Source organism: Lithobates pipiens, unplaced genomic scaffold (genome assembly GCF_037356315.1).
Source record: "Lithobates pipiens isolate NorthernLeopardFrog02 unplaced genomic scaffold, aLitPip1_a1.2 Scaffold_10, whole genome shotgun sequence".
Taxonomy (NCBI): Eukaryota; Metazoa; Chordata; class Amphibia; order Anura; family Ranidae; genus Lithobates; species Lithobates pipiens.
Genome location: NW_027507686.1, coordinates 61,522,109 through 61,544,409, shown reverse-complemented (window position 1 = coordinate 61,544,409; position 22,301 = coordinate 61,522,109). Strand labels below are relative to the sequence as shown.

At 43.0% G+C, this 22,301-nt stretch overlaps 1 protein-coding gene across 2 annotated transcripts in view; it reads right to left on the bottom strand.

Moving 5' to 3' along the window:
* The window catches only part of BCAR1 (BCAR1 scaffold protein, Cas family member), a 213,218-nt gene that overhangs the window by 24,265 nt on the left and 166,652 nt on the right, over positions 1 to 22,301 (bottom strand). For both annotated transcript variants that reach the window (XM_077455737.1, XM_077455736.1), the window contains exons 4-5: positions 16,099 to 16,221; positions 50 to 1,270 (exon numbers count right to left, since the gene is read on the bottom strand). In XM_077455737.1, the coding sequence (XP_077311863.1) occupies positions 50 to 1,270; positions 16,099 to 16,221 (1,344 nt within the window). The remainder of the gene's footprint in view (positions 1 to 49; positions 1,271 to 16,098; positions 16,222 to 22,301) is intronic.

Here is a 22,301-nt window from a genome sequence, read left to right as displayed (position 1 = left end):
AATCTTATTTATTATACGAAGAAGGGTATATATTAGTATGTACACTGACCTGTAAATGGACATAATCATAATCTTCCATCCAGCCACTCTCGTTGTTTTCATACTGCCCGTCCGGAGATTCTTCTGCTATAAACTTAGGTGGAGATGGCAAAGGCCTTGACTGTATACTTGCCTTTTCCGTGTGTCCCGTTTGACCAACAGACAAATTATTATTGTTATTAGGCAAATGATTGCTATTGTCCTGCCCAGATTGGGACTCTCCTAACGAAAGTTGCTGCTTGGTCCTTTTAAAGAGCAAAGAAGCATTTCCATGTAGAAAAGAAGCCAACTGTTTGGTGTCATCTGGTATCCCTCTGGAATACATGACGAAGCGATCAAGGTCATCTGTAGCGCCCGTCTTGCTGGCTACCAAAACATTTAAGGCCCAGTTACAGCTATCCAATGCCTGGCTGTGCTTAAGCAGTTGTTGGTAAATATCTTCCATCTTCTGTAGTTGCTTGCTAAGCTTTACATGCAGAGTCCGATCAGATGCTTGAGTTGAGTTTACAACTGCTCCTCTGGCAAATTCCAGCAAATCTTTAACTGTGGCTTTAACCCCTTCCACTGCAGCCTGGATGCTTTGTGTATTGGCTTCCATCTGCTCCGGACTTCTCCAAGTACTGCTGATGAAGGACATTAAATAGGAGATGGAACTATTAACACCATGCTGTAACTTTACCAACATTTCCATGGCAGCTTCTAAATCAAGATTCAGCTCCTTCCCTGCAGTCTTTGGTTGAACAGAAGATTCTTTCACTGGAATTGTATCAAGGGAAGATGTTGAAATATTGCTTCTGGTGCTACCTGTGCTGGAGGCAGATAGCCTTTTAAAGCTTCCAGCCAGTTCATCAACAGCTTTGACCTCCCTATCTACTTGGGGAGGAACATCATATATATAATCCGACTCAGTCTCCAGTGAGGCTTTTCCTCCATGGAATTCTCTCGGAACATCATAAACATCATGGAAATTTTGTTGTCCAACAGGTTTCCTTAAGCTAGGGGGGACATCATATATCTCCTGGGAAAATGACAAGTCATTACCCTTAACAGCAGCAGGAGGAATATCATAGATATCTTCAGGGATGTATGGCTCAGGATCATGAATGTGACTGGGAGCCTGGGGTGGCATTTGCATTTTCTGATTGGAGAAAGCAGGTGGGAAATCATAGGTTTCTTCTCTTTGAGGGCCATCTGGAACATCTTTACTCACCGAGGGTGGAATATCATAAATCTGCAGGAATAAAGGGGTAATGTTATGATGTTACTGATGCTTCACAACTAGTTGACAATGACTTCACACTACACTACAATGAGTTACTAAATACTAATATTATAGAAAAAATTCACAAATCTGGTGATGAAATTCTTTAAAAGAAGCCAATCAGATAAATGATTTCATTAGCATGTAACCTGCTAATAATAATCCAGTTCTACGTGATTACCACAATTCCTCTTTTAGAATTCTTTGCTACACACATGTAAAGGTTACTACTTGCCTGATTCCTGATTCTTAGAGTAAGAAAACATGGTTCAAGGCCAAAACTAAAATTCCCCCCTACAAGTTTCCCATAACTGACCCATAAAACTACTTTCAGGTACCCCCTGCTCCCTCTGTGCGGGGCACTGCGTGCCCTGTGATGGCATGTGCCTTTTCTGGGCCTTACCAGGCCCAACACCCTATGACCTGTCTGATGAGAAACACACCCTAATTTCTATTTTTTTGTGGTACGGGGGAGAAATTTGGACGTTGCTGTCCCATTTCTATACTCTTATAACTTTTGGTACCCTTAATAGTTTACTGATGCAATATCTGACATGCTCCCCGTGTTGCAAATTTTGTATGCACCAATATGCCTTGTGATCCATCATATCTTTTTATACTTTGTACATTGTACAACCATTTTGTATGTTAAAAAACTTCAACAAATATCATTGAAACAGAAACCTACTTTCAGGCACTCATGTATGTACCACCTTTTCTATCACAACAGTCAATCAACATACCCAGCTAAGGCTCTTCTGTGACAATCCAGGGTCAATTTTAAAGAAAGCGGAACCTTAAGTAGAAGTAATGTAACTAAATAGCACAGAATTTATGAATATGCAGTATCCACAATGGTTTTTCCTAGTGATCACCAAACAAACTGTTGGAAGGGATAGCTAAAACAGGAAGACGCTACATTTAATGTCTCGAATGCATGTGAAGCCTCTTCCTATACAAATATAGATAGTGGCTGGGGGAAGGCTGATTATAGGGGATAATGTAGTCAAACCAAGATATAAACCCAGCGTGGGGCAATGAAATGAGTTCCCAAAAATGAAAGGCTTCTGTATTTGGTTATAAACTAAGCAAGGATGAGAAGAACCTATTCTGAGTGGCCTGAAATGCAGCTTAGGGGCTCCTGGTCAGGCATCCAAAGTCCAGTGAGGTAGAAGCCACTAGATGGGTGTAGACTGGAAGTGAGACCATCTAGACCAGCCATTCTCAACCAGGGTTCCATGGAACCCTGGGGTTCCTCCAGAGGTGGCTAGGGGTTCCCTGAGCTGTGGCTGATTTACCTCCTGTTTGATGGTGCCTACATACTTCTGATTCAATACCACTTGGAGGCCCCAAGACCTGAAAATTATTTTAAGGGTTCCCCTGGGGTAAAAAGGTTGGGAAAGGCTGATCTAGACTATGGGTGCTCAACCTGTGGCCCTCCAGCTGGAATTACAAGTCCCATCATGCCTCAGCCTTTAGGAGTCATGTTTGTAATGGTCAGCCTAGCACTGCCTCATGGGACTTGTAGTTCTGCAACAGCTGGAAGGCCACAGGTTGAGCACCCATGGTCTAGACCAGTATTTCTCAACTCCAGTCCTCAAGGCACACCAACAGGTCATGTTTTCAGGATTTCCCTCAGATGAAATGGCTGTTGAAATTACTAAGGCAGTGAAACTGATCAAATCACCTGTGCAAAGTAATGGAAATCCTGAAAACATGACCTGTTGGGGCGCCTTGAGGCCTGCAGTTGAGAAACACTGGTCTAGACTCAGGATACACTATGATGATAGAAGGTTATTCCCACAGCCCACACCTATCCTGCCATTGCATTATGAAGTAAAAGCAACCAAAGCTCACTCCATCAGAAGCCATGCCCCCAATATGTTTCACCCCACCCACAGGGCTTAATCATGGATTGAGCCCCGGGAGGAGACAAAACGCATTGAAGCGTGGCTTCACATAGAGCAGCTGAGGCTGCTTTTACTTCATAATTACATGGCTGGATAGGTGTGTAGCTGTAGGAATACCCCTCTATCTTCATAGTATAACCTATTTTGACTAATTTTATTTGAAAAATTATTACTCACTTTTCCTTTTTATGTATGCACCACCACCTTTTTATGTATCCACCACCTTCCAAGCCCACAAAGAAACCAAAATAGTACAGTTCCCGGGGGCCAACATCCTGGATGCCCTAATCTACTGCTGACCCTGGGAAGAAATATACGTTGAATAAAAATGATTACTGCTTTAAAGAGCTCTGTGGTCAGATACCATATTCCTGATTCATAACCATGTAGTGACTCACCAACTGTAGGAGGAAAGCAAATAACTGAGTCTAATTCTTGGTTTTAATGAATACTGATTCCATGCTTCATGTTAAGTATTAATGTCAGATGATGACAGATCACATCACCAAACCTACATTTTAGAAATATAATTTTTGTGTTGCAAAAGTACATGTGGCCTTTCAGTTAATAGAAAACTTGAGGCACAATTAAGTAAAGCACACAGAATCCGTTACAGATGTGATCTGTTGGGTCAACAAAAAAGAACATTCATTTGACTCCACTAACAATTAGAAAATCAAACGCTTTTAAAACAAAAAAAAAATCTAATGAAATTCTAATCATTTATAGTCAGCTTATTCCACTTTTGTAGGCATTGTCAATTCAGCCATTATTTATTATATTTGCTATATGGCATGGATTGAGCAAATTGGCATATTCCAGTGGCATTAGGCACAATTCTGCTCAAGTTGCCCATCAATTCAGTGTCCAATTGTGCTCATTGGCTAATCTCTAAATCACACTAGATTTAAAGAGGAAGTAAACCCTGATGGGTTTACTTCCTCTTTTTTTCCCTGCAAAGGTAAAGCATAATGGACTACTATGCATCGCATAGTAGCTCATTATGTGTCACTTACCTGACACAGGAGCCAGCGAAGTCGCCGCTGTCACCTGTAGTCCGCCGCATCCATCTTGGTTGTGGCGTCTCTCGCAGCTCCGACGAATGACAGCGGAGAAGCCGCGATGACGTCACTCCCGCGCATGCGCACGGGAGTCGCGTCTCGGAGCTCCGACGCTGCCATTCGCCGGAGCCGCGATGACGTCACTCCCGCGCATGCGCACGGGAGTAGACAAATTTGGCAAATCCATTCTTGGACTTGCCGCATTTAGTGCGCCTGCGCGCCGCTGTCTACGGCGCATGCGCCGTAGACAGCGGTGCCCATTTTCGGGCAAATATCTCCTAAACCATATAGGTTTAGGAGATATTACTTGGACCTACAGGTAAGCCTTAATCTAGGCTTACCTGTAGGTCAAAGTTGTTTGGAAGGGTTTACTTCCATTTTAAGCTAGCCATAGATGGATCAAATCATTGCCAGTTCAGCAGAGACCAGCCGAGATTCGATCCATCTATGGGCAGGATGGTTGTGCAACCAGCCTGTCAGATTTTTTTACATGCAATTACTGCTGGTGGCTATAGCCACTATCAGTAATCATTGTGTTCTGTCAGCTGGGAAGGCTCCCTGCCAACAGACCACAATAATAGCGTTGTGAGAGGGATTCCCCCATCAATATATTTGAGAGATTTTCTTTACTTCCACCTGTGGGGGTGGCAGGAAAGAAAATCAAATCATTTATGACTTGCCTTAAAGTGGAGTTTTGCCCCCTCCAGCAAAAGACACATACTTTAGCTGCTGACCTTTAATATTAGGACACTTACCTGTCCTGGATCCCAGCAATGTCGTCACCCCAGCCAATGTTTCCATCGGCTCTCGGGTGCTGCCGCCGCCATTATCTGTAAGGGAGATAGGCAGATTCACAGCCAATTCCCTACTGCGCATGCGTGAAGCACGCTGCGCTTTCTGAATGGCACGGCAGTGGGGAAAGGAGAGCCAAACTTTCAAGTGATCGAAGTGTGGACAGGTACCTATTAAAACAGGTAAAGCCCCCCACCCCCGGGAACGGAGGGGGCAGAAGTCAGATAAGCAGAGCTTTCACTTTTGGGTGGAACTCCACTTTAAGCTGGCCATAGATGATTCAACTTTCTTTCCTGCAACCGTGGGATGTAGGAAAGAAAACCGCTTTTACACAGTTAGCCATTGTGTTCTCTCAGTGCGGGGGGGGGGGGGGGGGGTGGAACGTCCGGGGGAGAACACACAGTTGCCGCTTGCAAAAATCACATGTAAAATCCGACAGGCTGATTGTATCTAAGTAGTTTGATCGATCAACCTGGGTGCAACCAGCCTACCTATCCATGGTTTGAATCTCAGCCGGTCCTTGCTGAATGACGAGATTTGGACAGTCTATGACCAGCCTTATAAAAAAACATCTAAATTTAATTAAGATAACAAAAGTTGGAAGGAGAAGTGTTTTCTCATATACACTAATGGAAATTGTAATCCGAATAACTGTTATGCCCTGTACACACCATAAGATTTTCCGACAACAAATGTTCGATGGGAGCTTGTTGTCGGAAATTCCGACCGTGTGTAGGCTTCATCGGACATTTTCCGTCTGAATTTCCAACAAACAAAATTTGAGATCTGGACCTCAAATTTTCCGATAACAAAATCCGTTGTCGGAAATTCCGATCGCGTGTACACAATTCTGACGCAAAAAATTCTACGCATGCTCGCAATTAAGCAGAAGAGCTGCACTGGCTATTGAACTTTATTTTTCTCGGCTCGTCTTATGTGTTGTACGTCATCGCGTTCTTGACGTTTGGAATTTCCGACAAGATTTTTGTGACCGTGTGTATGCAAGACAAGTTTGAACCCGCATCCATAGGAAAAAAAACATGGATTTTGTTGTCGGAAAATCCTATCGTGTGTACAGGGCATAAGAGGCAAGAGGCAGCGTTTTGTTTTGTCCATCAGGCTTTCCACCCGCTATCCCCCGAGTGAACAGGGCTCTGTTCTGCCTATGCATACAATCTGAAGATTAAACACAGCAGACAATAAGTCTGGAAAGGTCCAGAGTGCAGCAGCAATGAATAATTGCAGTACATTTACTTAATGAAATCAGTAAGCAAATGATTCCTCTTGAGGACTGGTGCACCAAAATGATTAATCTATTCTGTAACATCCCATGAATATAAATACATTACCTGTTAGAAGTATACATCTTTTGAAGTTGTTTACCTGGAAACCAAACCATAGGCTCATTCATTTGTTTTACTTCTTTTATAACCACCTCTGTGATTTATAGGACTACGCAGAGCCGGGTAACATAGTATTACGTAGCAAATCAGTCCTATGTGTCTCTAGGAAAGTCAGATACTTCACAAGGTATAGATGCTTGACAGTTAAAGTGGAACTTTACTCATAACAATATGATAAAAAATAATGTTCTTTAGTAAGGAACATACATTCCAAATTAATAATTCTGCTAGCACAATTAGTGTGTGCTGTAAATTGCCTCCAGCATTGCTCCTGATTCTTCTTGCTGGAGGCTGCCATTTTGCTGAAGCCCAGAGCCCCTGAACAGCAGTAAATCATAGAGCGTAAATAAACCCTTCGATTTTAAATAATGGTTACATTCCTGAAATGCCTGGATTGCTAACTGTCATATTTGCTTGTGTCCTCAATCAACCTGTCAAACCATCAAATGGTTGGTATCATAGCTGATCACATGTGCAGCACTACTGCAGTTGCATGTCAAACAGAAGCAGCTTCCTTGGCTGTAAAAGATAGGAGGGTTTAATTCCGCATTAAAGAAGAACTCTGTGAAATAAGTTTATTCTCCCGTGCAATGGGGCTGTGTTTGCACTGCATGGGTAAAAGTGGTTGTAAACCCTTACAGACTTACCTGTAGATGCTTGAAATATCTCCTAAACCTACACGGTTTGTCTTGGAACAATGCCGTTTTCTGCACATGTGCCAATGTATTCGGCGCTTGCGCACTCTTGAAAGGGCACGCTGTGCCGTTTCAAGCTGGGGTCATGTTGTGACAGGCACTCCCACGCACATGCATGGGAGTGACGTAACGCAACTCCGGCCAGTCACAGAGCCCCGGAAGGAAGAGGGGTGAAGAATGGATGCTTCCTGCCAGTGAGGAAATCTGGGACATCGCAGGCTTTGGTTTCAGATGCATAGTAGCCCATTTTGCTTTACCTTTGTAGGGAAACAAAGAGGAAGTAAAACCCATCAAGGTTTACTTCCTCTTTAACTGCTTGCTTTGTCTAGGGGAGCCAGGAAAAGCTATACTTACCCGATCCTTCGATCCTCTGGAAAACCACGCTCCCCTGTGTCCAGCGGTGGACTGTTCCTGCCATCCTCATGTCCAGAGGTGGTCTATTGGTGTGATGATGTCAGGAACAGTCCATTCACAAGATCACTAGCATGCGGGGGGCAGGAGCAGCAGGCACCAGTCTCTGTTTTGCAATCCCCTAGACACAGCCTCATTGCATCGGAATTTTTTTTTCAGGGAGTTCTTCTTTAACCGCTTCCCGACCAACTGTCACAGTTATATGCCCTGTATACACGGTCAGACATTCCGACCACAAAATCCGTCTAATTTTTTCCAACGGGTTTTGGCCAAAACTTGTGTTGCATACACACGGTCAGACAAAGTTGTTGGAAAATCCGATTGTTCGGAACGAGGTGACGTTCGTTGCGTACAACGGGACTACATAGAGGCTAGAAGCCAATAGCTTTGGTCTCGTAATTTAATCTGAGCATGTGTGGCACTTTGTCCGTCGGAATTCACTACAAACGATCGGAAAAAGTCAGATCTGATTTTGTTTAGATCCAGCTCTCAAATTTTTTCCGTCTGAATTTCCGACGGAAAAAGTCCGATAGAGCCCACACACGATCAGATTTAATGACAACATAATCCAATCGGACCCTTTCCGTCTGAATTTCCGACCGTGTGTACAGGGCATTACACTTTAAGGCTGTCAGCAGATTGGCCTCTACTAATTTGCTAGTGACTAAAAATAGAGAGCAACTGAGCATGTGCAGAGCAGGGTGAGACAGAGTGTATTACTGCATTTAAACAGTATAGGCACTTATTTTTAATGTTTTACATAACTATGCCTGCCAAAGGGGCCATCCTGAAGTGATCTATCAGCACTGATCTATCAGGACTTAATTTTCTGACTAAAGTTCCACATTTAGCCCTTGTACACACGGTCGGACATTCCGATGGACAATGTCCGATAGGACTGTGTTGTCGGATAATCCGACAGTGTGTGGGCTCCATCGGACTGTTTCCGTCGGAGTATCCGACGGACCAAGTTTTCCAGCTGGGCTATAACATTTTCCGACAACATGATCCGATCGGACTTTGTCCGATCATGTGTAAAAAGTTCCGATCGGACAAAGTGCCACGCATGCTCAGATCAAATTCCTAGACCAAAGCTATTGGCTACTAGCCTGAACGTAGTCCCGTCCTAACGAAATAACGTCATCACGTTAAGTACGATCGGATTTTCTGACAACTTTGTCCGACTGTGTGTATGCAACAGTTTCGGACAAAATCCGTCGACGGATTTGGTTGTCGGAATGTCCGACCATGTGTACAAGGGCTAAGAGTCTATTTATAAAACATTAGTTGGATGAATACCAGAAGCATTCGTGAACGCTGAATAAAATGTCCACATATTTTTCCTATTAAGTCATTTCCTGTATTGTCAGTTCAATCCATTGGCCCAAATGCAGTACAGTTTTCTGAAATACCTCATTGAGAAAATATACTGATCCAGGAATTAATCTATTAGAAAAAATACAGGGAAATTTTGTTCAGCTTGCACGGACAGCTTTTGATGTTCGTCCAACAAAAGTGTTATAAATTAATATTTGAAAAGTTCAGAATAAAGGTTGAACAGTAATATTACAAAAAAGGGCCTGTTGTATGACTATTATTAGTGGTGATGAGCTAAGATTTGGGCTGTACCCAGTTGAGCCCAAACCCGCCCATCGAGCTACGGCTGGGGAATTCCCTGCCCCACAGTCATGAGTAACAAAGGATTTGGGGATACTGGAGACATCATTGACCTATTATGGTCATATTTGGATGTTGTCATTGACCAAATCCGGGCATGTGGCCCCACTACCCCTGCCCCATTGTTGCGTGCAACTGCAGGACGGGGAATTCGCTGTCTGCGGCAGATTGGGCCGGCGGCCTGCTATCATGCCACAGCTTCCCATGGGTTCAGGACAAACCTTAGCTCATCACTAGTTATTAGTAACAATTGAAGGTAATTACCCACAGCCACCGGTCGGAGACAAATTTGCAGGGATGATTTGACTCTGACTGATGACTAATGGAAAATAGCTCCAGTTTTTAACATAAAAATGTCAATACATCATCCGTAAGAAGTTTGTTATAAGCTTAATGGGGGGACAGGGAAATTTTATAAATCTATAGAAATGTACATAACATAACAGCATCAATTCACAAAGCCGTATGAGTTATGTTCATTATTATCTCATAGATCCTGCATCAAAAATTCAGTTCACACAAGTAGATAGATACTGCATTCATTTCAATGTATTCACTTTCCACATGAAATGAACATGCAATCTCTATTTCTCATGAATCAATAATTTATAGATTGTTCTTTTTATCCCCCTCTTAGCACAGTAATGACAATTCTGCATGTATAAGGCTTTGGTAAATTGACACAAAATGTATTTTTCTGCTGGTACTCAAACATTTATTTTATAGACGACTTCCACAAAACGTTAATTTTTATAGGGTATGACATTTATTTCATTATAGCTTTGCCTTTAACCAAAAGACCTGTTTATCCAAAAAGACAGCAGTGGTTTATTTTGTAGTTGGTGTAGAATTGCTGTCTTAGCCCTTGTACACACGGTCGGACATTCCGACAACAAAATCCGTCGGATTTTGTCCGAAACTGGTGTTGCATACACGCGGTCAGACAAAGTTGTCGGAAAATGTGATCGTTCGTAACGTGATGACGTTATTTCGTTACGACGGGACTACGTTCAGGCTAGTAGCCAATAGCTTTGGTCTAGGAATTTGATCTGAGCATGCGTGGCACTTTGTCCGATCGGAATTCCCTACAAACGATCGGACAAAGTCCGATCGGATCATGTTGTCGGAAAATTTTATAGCCCAGCTCTAAAACTTTGTCGGTCGGATATTCAGACGGAAACAGTCCGATGGAGTCCACACACGGTCGGATTATCCGACAACACGGTCCGAAGGGCTTATAGAACTAATGAGGTTTGTCCTGAGGATTGAACCTCTAAAGCCCCATACACAAGGTACGATTGTTGGCCAACCGAGCGTCTGATTTTTGTCAAAAAGGGCATGTGCCAGGATCTTGTCGTGCCACAAACACGAACGTAGTGACGTACTACCAGGAATTTCAGCTCTTGAGCGCCACCCTTTGGGCCCCTTCTGCTAATTTTGTGTTTGGTGAGCATTGAGTTATGCGTGTTTGTACTTTTGTGTGCTGACCATATGAAAATCTGACATCAAACCGCTGACCGACGAAAATTTACTAGCCTGTCATCCAACATTTTATGCGGAAAACTGGACAATTGTCAAAAGCATCATGCTAAGGGTCAGATTTTAGGACAACAGTCTGTCAACAGAATCCCCTTCCAACAATCAAACCGTGTGTACGAGGGTCAATGCCCTGTACACACGGTCGGACTTTCCGACGGAAAACGCGCAATCGGATTGTGTTGTTGGAAAATCCGATCATGTGTGGGCTCCAACAGACTTTTTCCGTCTGAATTTCCGACACACAAAGTTTGATAGCAGGATCTAAAATTTTCCGACAACAAAATCCGATCGTTTAAATTCCAATCGTGTGTAGACAATTCCGATGAACAAAGTGCCACCCATGCTTAGAAAAAATTACAAGATGAAAGCTATTGGCTACTGGCCTCTTTATAGTCCCGTCGTATGTGTTCTACGTCACCTCGTTCTGAACGATCGGATTTTCCAACAACTTTGTGCGACCGTGTGTATGCAAGACAAGTTTGAGCCAAAATCCGTCAAAAAAAATCAGATGGATTTTGTTGTCAGAATGTCCGACCGTGTGTATAGGGCATAAGGCTGGGTTCACACTATTGTGAATTAGACGTGGGTTTCCCCGCATCCAGTTCGCATTAGAGCTGCACGATTCTGGCTAAAATTAGAATCACGATTTTTTTTCTTAGATTAAAGCTCACGATTCTCGTGGTGTAACATCTTTCCCATTATACAAAAAAATTGGGCTAAATTTATTTTTTTATTTATTAAAGTGTATTTTTTTAAAATTGTGTTTGAAAGAATGCTGCGCAAATACGGTGTGACATAAAATATTGCAACAACCACCATTTTATTCTATAGGGTCTCTGCTAAAAAATATATATATCATGTTTGGGAGTTCCAAGTAATTTTCTAGCAGAAAATAATGATTTTTACTTGTAATCAACAAATGTCAGAAAAGGTTTGGTCTTTAAATGGTAAAACTTCCTTCATTTACACACTGCAGTTGTTTCTACTTATTTGTGTGTTGTGATTACACTTGGCACGCTGCCCGATTTTTAAATTTTTTTCCCTCAGCTGTGAGAACTCTCTGCACTTGTTAGATAGAATGGTGACATGTTGTTTTGAAGATCGGGAAGAGAAAAAGATCGCGATTTTGATTCTTAACGATTAATCGTGCATCTCTAATTCGCACAGCAGGAGATTGTGATCGGCTCTCTATAGAGCTGGTTCACACATCTCCGGAGCGGCTCCGGTGTGATCTGCACAGGAGCCCTGTGTGTGTTTGGGTCCGTTTCAGGTCTGAATTTGACCAAAAAATCCGGGCTGAAATTGGAACCTGAATTGGTGAATGGAGACGCACCAGACCTCCATCTGTGAGCTACGTCGTGCTCTAGGTAGAACAAAGTCTAAAATTCAGTCCAGGGCTGGCCAAACATATGACCAGTGGGGTTAATGAAAAAAAAGAAATAATCTGATTCCCCCATCCACACATTTCAGGCGGATGAGTGATTATTTCCTGGTGTAGAATTGGAGTCTTAAATTCTGATGGTAGGGAGCCTTCCCCGTTGTCAAACTACAATGGTCAGTGTTGCTGGCTATAGCCGGTGGGACTGATCATTGTGGAAAAAAAACAACAGGCTGGTTGTACACAAGTCAACTGATAGACTAACTCGTGTACAACCAGCTAGCCCATATACGAATCAAAATTTGGCTGGGCCCTGCTGAACAGTCCAAATTTCAACCCATTTACAGTAAGGTAGGCTTTAGTCTTGGTCACCTCTCTTGCTATAGAGGGCCTTAAATCCAGCCACTGACATCACCACAGAGCTACACATAATATTTACTAAGGTAAAAAGAAAATAGTGGCGCTAGCAGGGTCTTAAACTGGCAGCCCACTAGCTGTTGCAAAAATACAAGTCCCATGAGGCTTTTGTCCTCCAGATGAAGCCACGAGGATGGTGGCGTAACTCGTAGAGGTAGAGCCTTGGCGGTGATTTACGTGAGATTTGTTGGATTTATATGCTGTTTTTATAAATGTGTGTGTGATTTATGAAGCTGGGGTAGTGAGGTTTGTTTCCACTTAACATCTGCTACTGTACTATTGGAAGTACTTTTTATTTTCATGTCGGTTTGGAGTTGCTGGTGAACTTCATGGAGGCATTTTTAAAGAAGCATACGGAGTGCAGAGTGGGTTTAACATCTGTAGGGTCTTTATGAGAGCCATTGGAAATCAATGTGAAGCCATCTGCTGATGTGAATCATTTGGGCTACAAGCGTGTTTGACCCTTTAAGGGTCTATTAAGGAGGTGAGCGTCCATTACACCTGGTGAGGGGTGCACTCATCACGGATTGTCATTTGGTTTATGAAGCACATTTCTACACAGTGAAGCTTTTATTGTACTTTATTTTTTCATAAGAAGACTTTATTTTATTTTATTTTTTTATTATTTTTTATATGCATTTATGTTTCATCACAACTTTATTGTTTTTGGAATTTCGTTATATGTAATTAGCACTCTATCAACATTTTGACACTGTTTTTATTACATAAATTTTAGGAGCGCTATCACACTTCATACATCATATTCATGAGGCATTGCAAGGCTGACAGTTATGCCGCGTACACACGGCTGGTTTTTCTATCAGAATAAACACTGATGGGTTTTACGACGGAGTTCCGATGGGGTTCCGCTGAAACTGACTCGCCTACACACGATCACACCAAAGTCCGATAGTTTAGAACGTAGTGACATACAACACGTACGACGGCACTAGATAAAGGACGTTAAATAGCCAATAGCTGCCCTTGAGTCGTTTTTGGTCCGTCGGAACAGCATACAGACGAACGGTTTTCCCGATAGGAATTGATTCCGTCGGAAAGATTTAAAACATGTTCTATTTCTAGGTACGTCAGAATAAAAAAAAAAAAAAGTCTGCTGAAGCCCACACACGATCGGAATATCCAATGAAATGATTCCGTCTGACTTTTTCTGCCGGAAAGTCCGACTGTGTGTACACAGCATTACAAGCATGACTCAGGCAAAGGTATGATGGGAATTGTAGTTTCCCAACAGCTGGAGGGCCGCCAGTTTGAGACCCCTGCACTAGAGGGATGGGACGTAATCGAATCATACAATAATAATCACAAAAAAGTATAAAACTAAGAGTCCATAGTTCATAAGTCCATGTTGTGAATTGGCTGTAGTCAACACCAGCACACTTACAGTGGATATAAAAAGTCTACGTGAAAAAATTAGACAAAGATAAATCATTTCAGAACTTTCTCCACCTTTAAAGTGACATATAAACCGTACAACTCAATTGAAAAACAAACTGAAATCTTTTATGGGGGGTGTAAAACTAAAAAAACTAAAATAATGTGGTTGCATAAGTGTGCACACCCTCTTATAACTGGGGATGCAGTTGTGTTCAGAATTAAGCAATCACATTCAAACTCATGTTAAATAGGAGTCAGTACACACCTGCCATAATTTAACGTGCCTCTGATTAACCTCTAATAAAGTTCAGCTGTTCTAGTAGGTCTTTCCTGACATTTTCTCAGTCGCATCCTACAGCAAAAGCCATGGCCTGCTGAGAGCTTCCAAAGCATCAGAGGGATCTCATTGTTAAAAGGTATCAGTCAGGAGAAGGGTACAAAAGAATTTCCAAGGCATTAGATATACTATTGAACACAGTGAAGACAGTGATCATCAAGTGGAGAAAATATGGCACAACAGTGACATTACTAAGAACTGGACGTCCCTCCAAAATGTATGAAAAGACGAAAAGAAAACTGGTCAGGAAGGCTACCAAGAGGACTACAGCATTATTAAAGGAGCTGCAGGAATATCTGGCAAGTACTGGCTGTGTGGTACATGTGACAACAATCTCCCGTACTCTTTATATGTCTGGGCTATGGGGTAGAAGGGCAAGATGGAAGCATTTTCTTAAGAAGAAAAACATCCAAGCCCGGCTAAATTTTACAAACGCACAACTGATATCTCCCTAAAGCATATGGGAAAATGTGTTATGGTCTAATGAAACCAAGGTTGAACATTTTTGCTATAAGATATGTTTGGCACTGCACATCACCAAAAGAACACCATACCCACAGTGAAGCATGGTGGTGGCAGCATCATGCTTTGGGGCTGTTTTCCTTCAGCTGGAACAGGAGCCTTATGCCGCATACACACAATCTGAATTATGGTCGGAAAAGGGTCTAATGGTTTTCCCAACGGAATTTCGCTCAAGCCGTCTTGCCTACTACACGGTCACACCAAATTCCGTCTGTCAAGAACGCAGTGACGTAAAACACATACGACGGGACTAGAAAAAGGAAGTTCAATAGCCAGTAGCCAATAGCTTCTGTCTGGTAGTTGAATCTGAGCATGTGTGAATTTTTGCGCGTCGGAATTGCATACACAAAATCGGAATTTCCGACAGAAGGTTTTTCCGTCGGGAAAAAAAAAAAACATGTTCTTACATTTTTGCTGGCGGGAATTCGGTCAGTCAATATTGGCACAAAACCTTCAGGTTTCTGCTAGAAAGTTGAACATGAAGAGGAACTTCATCTTTCAGCATGGCAACGACCCAAAGCATACATCCAAATCAACAAAGGAATGGCTTCACCACAAGAAGATTACATTTTTGGAATGGTGCAAGACACAAGTATACGAAATCAGGTTGTAATAAAAGTGTCTTCCCACCTTAATAACCTCACTCTACATTTAAGCTCTGGATGGAGTGAAATGCGTCAGTCGGCAGAGCAGCAGGTGGAAAAGCTTTGTACTGAAAAAAAATAATATTATTTCATAGGAGGCTTTTATGATAGAGAGAGATTCCTTTTTGTGTTGAAATGCTATGATTGTGGAGCAGATACCGGACTGCTTGAAGCAACTGCCAATGGAGTGGGAGCTAAAGGCCGTAGTTTGTTAGAGATCACTTTCCAGTACAACCCCTTTACAAATCAATGTTTCCAAATTTGTGTTACTACAGCTCCCTTAAAATGTATCTGTACCACCTTTGATATTTTTCTCAGCAAGATCCAATATAAAAGAAAAAAAAATACATATATACACACATATATATATATATATATATATATATATATATATATATATATATATATATATATAAAAGGAATGGACAGCATAGGAATAAATAACCGTTTAAATACCGTAAGATGTTCTAAATAACATTTTCCTTCACTGTCTTGAGTAAGCACCTAGGTAGGAAACACACAGTCTACCATCTGCAGGGGCCCAAAGGGCCACACAAGTGCCAAGGGGCTGCTGGTTGGGCACCAGGACTCAAAGATATCATCTTGCTTCTACTTACCATTAAGTGAGACTGTAACTGCTCCTGCATGTTTTTTTCCACGCTGGGAGGGATGTCATATATCTCTTGGGTTTGTTCTCGGCTGACAGGGCCTTTTACTGCCATTGGTGGAATGTCATAAACCTGAGAAAACCCAGAAAGCAGTTAGATTCATCACAATAACAAGACTTCCTAAATGTAAAATTCCATAAAATGTTATTGCAATGTCCCTCTGAGGACAAGATCTATGATCTTTAACAATCCAAGAGTGGACAGGTTGTCATTGTCTATAACACTGGATTATCTTCAGTACAATTATTGTTAGTAAACTATTGGGATATTTTCATAGCCCTGTGCAGTAATGTGAGTGTTGTTGCCACTGTAATGCCCCATACACACCGTCGGACATTCCAACCACAAAATACATCGGATTTTTTCTGACGGATTTTGCCCAAAACTTGTCTTGCATACACACTGTCGCACAAAGTTGTCGGAAAATCCGATCGTTCGGTACGAGGTGACGTACAAAATGTACGACAGGACTACGTAGAGGCCAGTAGCCAATAGCTTTCATCTCCAATTTTTTTCTGAGCACGTGTGGCACTTTGTGCATCGGAATTCTCTACACACCATCGGAAAAGTCCGATCGGATTTTGTTGCCGGAAAATTTTAAATCCAGCTCTCAAACCTTTTCAGTCGGAAATTCCGACAGAAAAAGTCCGATAGAGCCCACACACGATCGGATTTTCCGACAACATAATCCGATCGGACTTTTTCCATCTAAATTTCCGACCCTGTGTATGGGGCATAGCCCTTCCTTCTATGTTATCTATATTAAAGTGGTATTGAAATGATATCTTCTGCCATAAATGCCGGGCAGTGGTAATGCAAGCTGAGCTGCATGTGTAGCTCAGACCACATTTATGGCACCCCTCTGTGCCGTGGTGATGTGACTCCTGTGTGCATGCATGGGAGTGATGTCATCGCCGCCCAGCCATTTAGGCAGCTGAAGAGGTGAAATCCGGAAGTAAATATGGTGAAGATGAAATTGTCAGGACCGTTGCTAAAGGGCTCTGACAGGTAAGTCTGTCATAATGTGTATGCAGTGCATAGTAGCATATCATGACCATAGTTGTGAACACAGAGTGTGCCAGACACACCCTAATTTGGGGTCGGCAGCCCATTGATTATGATCCACCTGTTGATTGCGGGAAAGTGTCGGGTAGACTGCTATCCTTCCTGCCGTGCCTCAGTACCAATCGATCACTGTGTCCATTCACAATTGAATATTAGTAAACTGTGTTTACTATGCTTCAAATTGTGAATGAACAGGAAGCTGTTCAGCACAGAGCACTTCCCATTCATTCACCAGTGCAGCTGAGGCTGCAGAGAAAGGGACTGGGGAATCTCTGTCCTCAGTCCCTTTCTCTGTGTAAAAAATGAGACATCTGATTAGACCCATGACATTTCACCAATAAGCCCCAGAGGGACTAGTAAAAACAAAACTGATAAAATACTGTGAACAATAATGGTAAAAATTATATTAAAAAAAACAAAAAAAAACTATTGACACCATCCACTGCTCTACTGACACCAATCTCTGTCCTACTGACTGACACCATGCACTGTCCTACTGTCACGCCCACTGCTCTACTGACACTGTCCATATTTTAATACTTTGTAAAGAGATTTTCTATATATTTTTTAAAGAGTGTGTGATTAAATAAATATACTATATATTAAGTATCTCACAAAAGTGAGTACACCCCTCACATTTTTGTGAATATTTTATTCTATCTTTTCATGTGACAACACTGAAGAAATGACACTTTGCTACAATGTAAAGTAGTGTGTGTACAGCTTGTATAACAGTGTAAATTTGCTGTCCCCTCCTAATAACTCAACACATGGCCATTAAAGCGAAGTGCCACCCAAAAATGGAACTTACGCTTTAAGTGTTGGTGATCCCCTGAAATGCAACATTTGGCATGTAATTTTTTTTTGGGGGGGGGGGGGGGGGAGCGGGTAGCCTGTTTTTAGAGGCACCCAGCTCCCACTTCCTTCCCTGGTGCCTTGGAACTGGAAGGAAGATTATCTTTCCCCCCTCCCTCCTTGCAATCTTCTGCATCTCAGGTCCCAGAAGATTGCCTGGCCATTCACAGCTCGCAGAACGGCTTGCGCATTCGCAGTACGCCCACAGTTAGAGGAGGGGGGGGAGAAGCGGGGCTTCGTGTGTCCGCATCGCTGGACCATGGGACATGTGAGTGTCTGATTATTAAAAGTCAGCAGCTACAATTTTTGTAGCTGCTGACTTTAAAATGGGTGAAACTCTGATCTAATGTCTAAACCACTGGCAACAAACGTAAGTACACCCCAAGTGAAAATGTCCAAATTGGGCTAAATTAGCCATTTTCTCTCCCCGGTGTCATGTGACTCGTTAGTGTTACAAGGTCGCAGGTGTGAATGGGGAGCAGGTGTGTTAAATTTGGTGTTATCGTTCTCACTCTCTCCTACTGGTCACTGGAAGTTCAACATGGCACCTCATGGCAAAGAACTCTCTGAGTATCTGAACAAGAAGATTGCCAAGACCCTGATACTGAGCTGCAGCATGGTGGCCAAGATCATACAGCGGTTTAACAGGACAGGTTCCACTCAGAACAGGCCTCGCCATGGTTGACCAAAGAAGTTAAGTGAACGTGCTCAGCATCATATCCAGAGGTTGTCTTTGGGAAATAGACATATGAGTGCTGCCAGCATTGCTGCAGAGGTTGAAGGGGAGGAGGATCAGCCGGTCAGTGCTCAGACCATACGCCGCACACTGCATCAAATTGGTATGCATGGCTGTCATCCCAGAAGGAAGCCGCTTCTAAAGATGATGCACAAGAAAGCTCACAAACAGCTTACTGAAGACAAGCAGACTAAGGCCGCGTACACACGGGCGGACTGTTCGCCCAACTTAGTTCGTCAGACAATCCGACAAACAGTCCGCTCAAAATTTGCATGAACGGACTTGACCACACACGATGAGCAGACAGTCCGCTGAAAGCGTGCGCGATGACGTGAACGGCACGTATGACGGGACGAGAAATTCGACGTCCAATACACTGCAATGCAACCTTCGCCGTGTAAATACTTTCTGAGCATGCGCAAAACTTACTTTGTCGAACAAGCCTACACACGAGCGGACTGTCCACTGAAACCAAGTTTGGGCGGACAGTCTTACGGAAATTCCGAAAAACTTTGTTCGTCAGACTGTCCGCTGAAACAGTCCGCTGAAGCCCACACACGAGCGGACTGTCCGCTGAAACACTGTTCAGCGGACAAAGTTGGGCGAACAGTCCGCCCGTGTGTACGCGGCCTTAGGACATGGATTACTGGAACCATGTCCTGTGGTTTGATGAGACCAAGATAAACTTATTTGGTTCAGATAGTGTAAAGTGTGTGTGTCATCAACCAGGTGAGGAGTACAAAGACAAGTGTGTCTTGCCTACAGTCAAGCATGGTGGTGGGAGTGTCATGGTCTGGGGCTGCATGAGTGCTGCCATCACTGGGGAGCTACAGTTCATTGAGGGAACCATGAATGCCAACAAGTACGTTGACATACTGAAGCAGAGCATGATTCCCTCCCTTCGGAGACTGGGCCACAGGGCAGTATTCCAACATGATAACTACCCCAAACACACCTCCAAGACAACCACTGCCTTGCTAAAGAAGCTGAGGGTAAAGGTGATGGACTGGCCAAGCATGTCTCCAGACCTAAACCCTATTGAGCATCTGTGGGGCATCCTCAGATGGAAGGTGGAGGAGCGCAAGGTCTCTAACATCCACAAGCTCTGTGATGTCATCATGGAGGTGTGGAAGAGGACTCCAGTGGAAACCTGTGAAGCTCTGCCCAATAATGGTGGCCACACAAAATATTGACACTTTGGGCCCAATTTGGACATTTTCACTTAGGGGTGTACTCACTTTTGTTGCCAGTGGTTTGGACATTAATGGCTGTGTGTTGAGTTATTTTGAGGGGACAGAAAATGTACACTGTTATACAAGCTGTACACTCACTACTTTACATTGTAGCAAAGTGTAATTTCTTTAGGGTCCTTTCACACGGGGCGGATCAGTTCTGATCCGCCCCGTGGATGTCCGTTTGCTCAGCGGGGATCACTCCGCCGATCCCCGCTGAGCAGGGAGATGACAGGTCTGTCTCCGCACACTGTGCAGGGACGGACCTGTCACAGCGCCGCTCTCCCCTATGGGAGATCGGATGACGACGGACCGCAGTGCCCGTCGTCATCCGATCCGATCCGCAGACGGATGGAAAAATAGCTTTTTCCTCCGTCACACTTTTTCGGATCGGAGCGGGTCGGATGTCAGCGGACATGTCACCGCTGACATCCGACGCTCCATAGAGCTCTATGGAGCACCCGTTCAGGTCCGCCTGAAAAACTGACAGGCGGGCCTGAACGGGACGTTAGTGTGAAAGGGGCCTTAGTGTTGTCACATGAAAAGATAGAATAAAATATTTACAAAAATGTGAGGGATGTACTCACTTTTGTGAGATACGGTATATATAGATATCTTTAATATCACTTTAAGCAGCTATCATCTATATATCACTATTTAGGTATGTTAGAAGTTTAGTTACTTGTACATTGCTTATAAAAATCTGTTTGGGCAGGACTTTCCCAGCATGCATCACAGACTGCTTATCTGCTCTAAATGGCATGTGCAGTCTAATTGGCTCTTTAGCAGGGCATTTGACACACTAGATAGACTCAACATAGTGTTACAGTAATTATACAGTGCACTATAGCTTCCACTTTGAAGTTTATTTATTAAAGCTTAACGCAAGGCAAACATATTTAAGTAGATCTGTGTAGAAGTATCTCCAACGTACCAGAACTGGAAATTCCTAGCGAAGAAAATCTTGCAAGTAATCAGAAAAGACTTTCCAAACCGATGCTCAAAACCTCTACAAAGATGGAGCTTCCTGTAATGGAGACTGGTCACCCCAGCACGCTGTCTTCATCCTGGGTGACAGATCAACTGACCACCCATGTGTTTTTCTCTGCAGGTTGTGCTGACGTCACATTGTTGTTGTGTGGTGTGCTGGTGAGTGCGGCTGGTCTTTTTGCCATTCTCACCACACTCTCCTTTACCCTGCCGTGGCCTGGCTGATGACCGGTATACTCCTATCATACTCCCACCCTCAAGATTTACTACACATAATGCATGTATCCAGGGGGCTCTTGGGAATTCTAGATCTGCACCAAAGTGTGTGTGTAGAGACGTTGAGTACATTCAGAGGCACATCAAATGATGTCACATCAATAAATGACAGGTAATTACAGCGCTTGCAATGAGAATAACCAAATAACCAAACCAATAACCTTGCCCCACTTGAAGTCCTTTGGGACGAAACACGTTGGGCTTGGCTCTCTGCTCCCCACATTGTTTTTTTATTCTGTGATCACCATTTTTATCTTATTGACGTATGCTGGATTTAGAAATAAAAAAACTTACTCTTTTTGACCTACACCATATGGAGGCATTTTTTATTTCTATAAACCTTTTTGACAATAGTTCCTTTGCGGTCCAGTCTGGTCCTCCACACCTGGATTACAGCCCTGGTGTTCCCCACATCTGAGGTCTGGTTGGGTGGTCATCTGCATACCCCTTGTAGTCGTGTTTGGAGGTCCCGGGTCCGTTGGAGTCTTGCCAATTATGGCATCCTTGCCTAAATGACTGGTTGTCGCTGACATTCACGTCCACCTGTGTCTGTAGTAGATATACTTCCCTTTTTCAGTTGAAGATGTACCATCTCTGATGCTCTCTATGCTGGACCGTGCCAGTGTACTTCATCCCTAATTAGCCACTAATTGGTGGTGGACTCACACGGGTCCTTTTTTAGGACCTTTATACCCATTTGGACTTTGTCACATTTCATTTTCCTTTCATTTGTATATGATTTATTCATTACTTTTTAGCGCTACATTATTTATCGTTCATTATCCAATATATTCGTCACATGTTCATGTAACAGCTTTTCACCATTTATTTGAGTTAGAGCAGTATTATTTCCCATTTACAATGAGAATAACTAATTTTATGTCAGAAGGCTTGAAGAAACATGGAGAGGGATGAAAAAATATAATTGCCTGGAGCTAAGCTTTAGGCCAGGATCACACTGCAATGTGGTGTAGGAAACCCGCGATCCATGCACATTT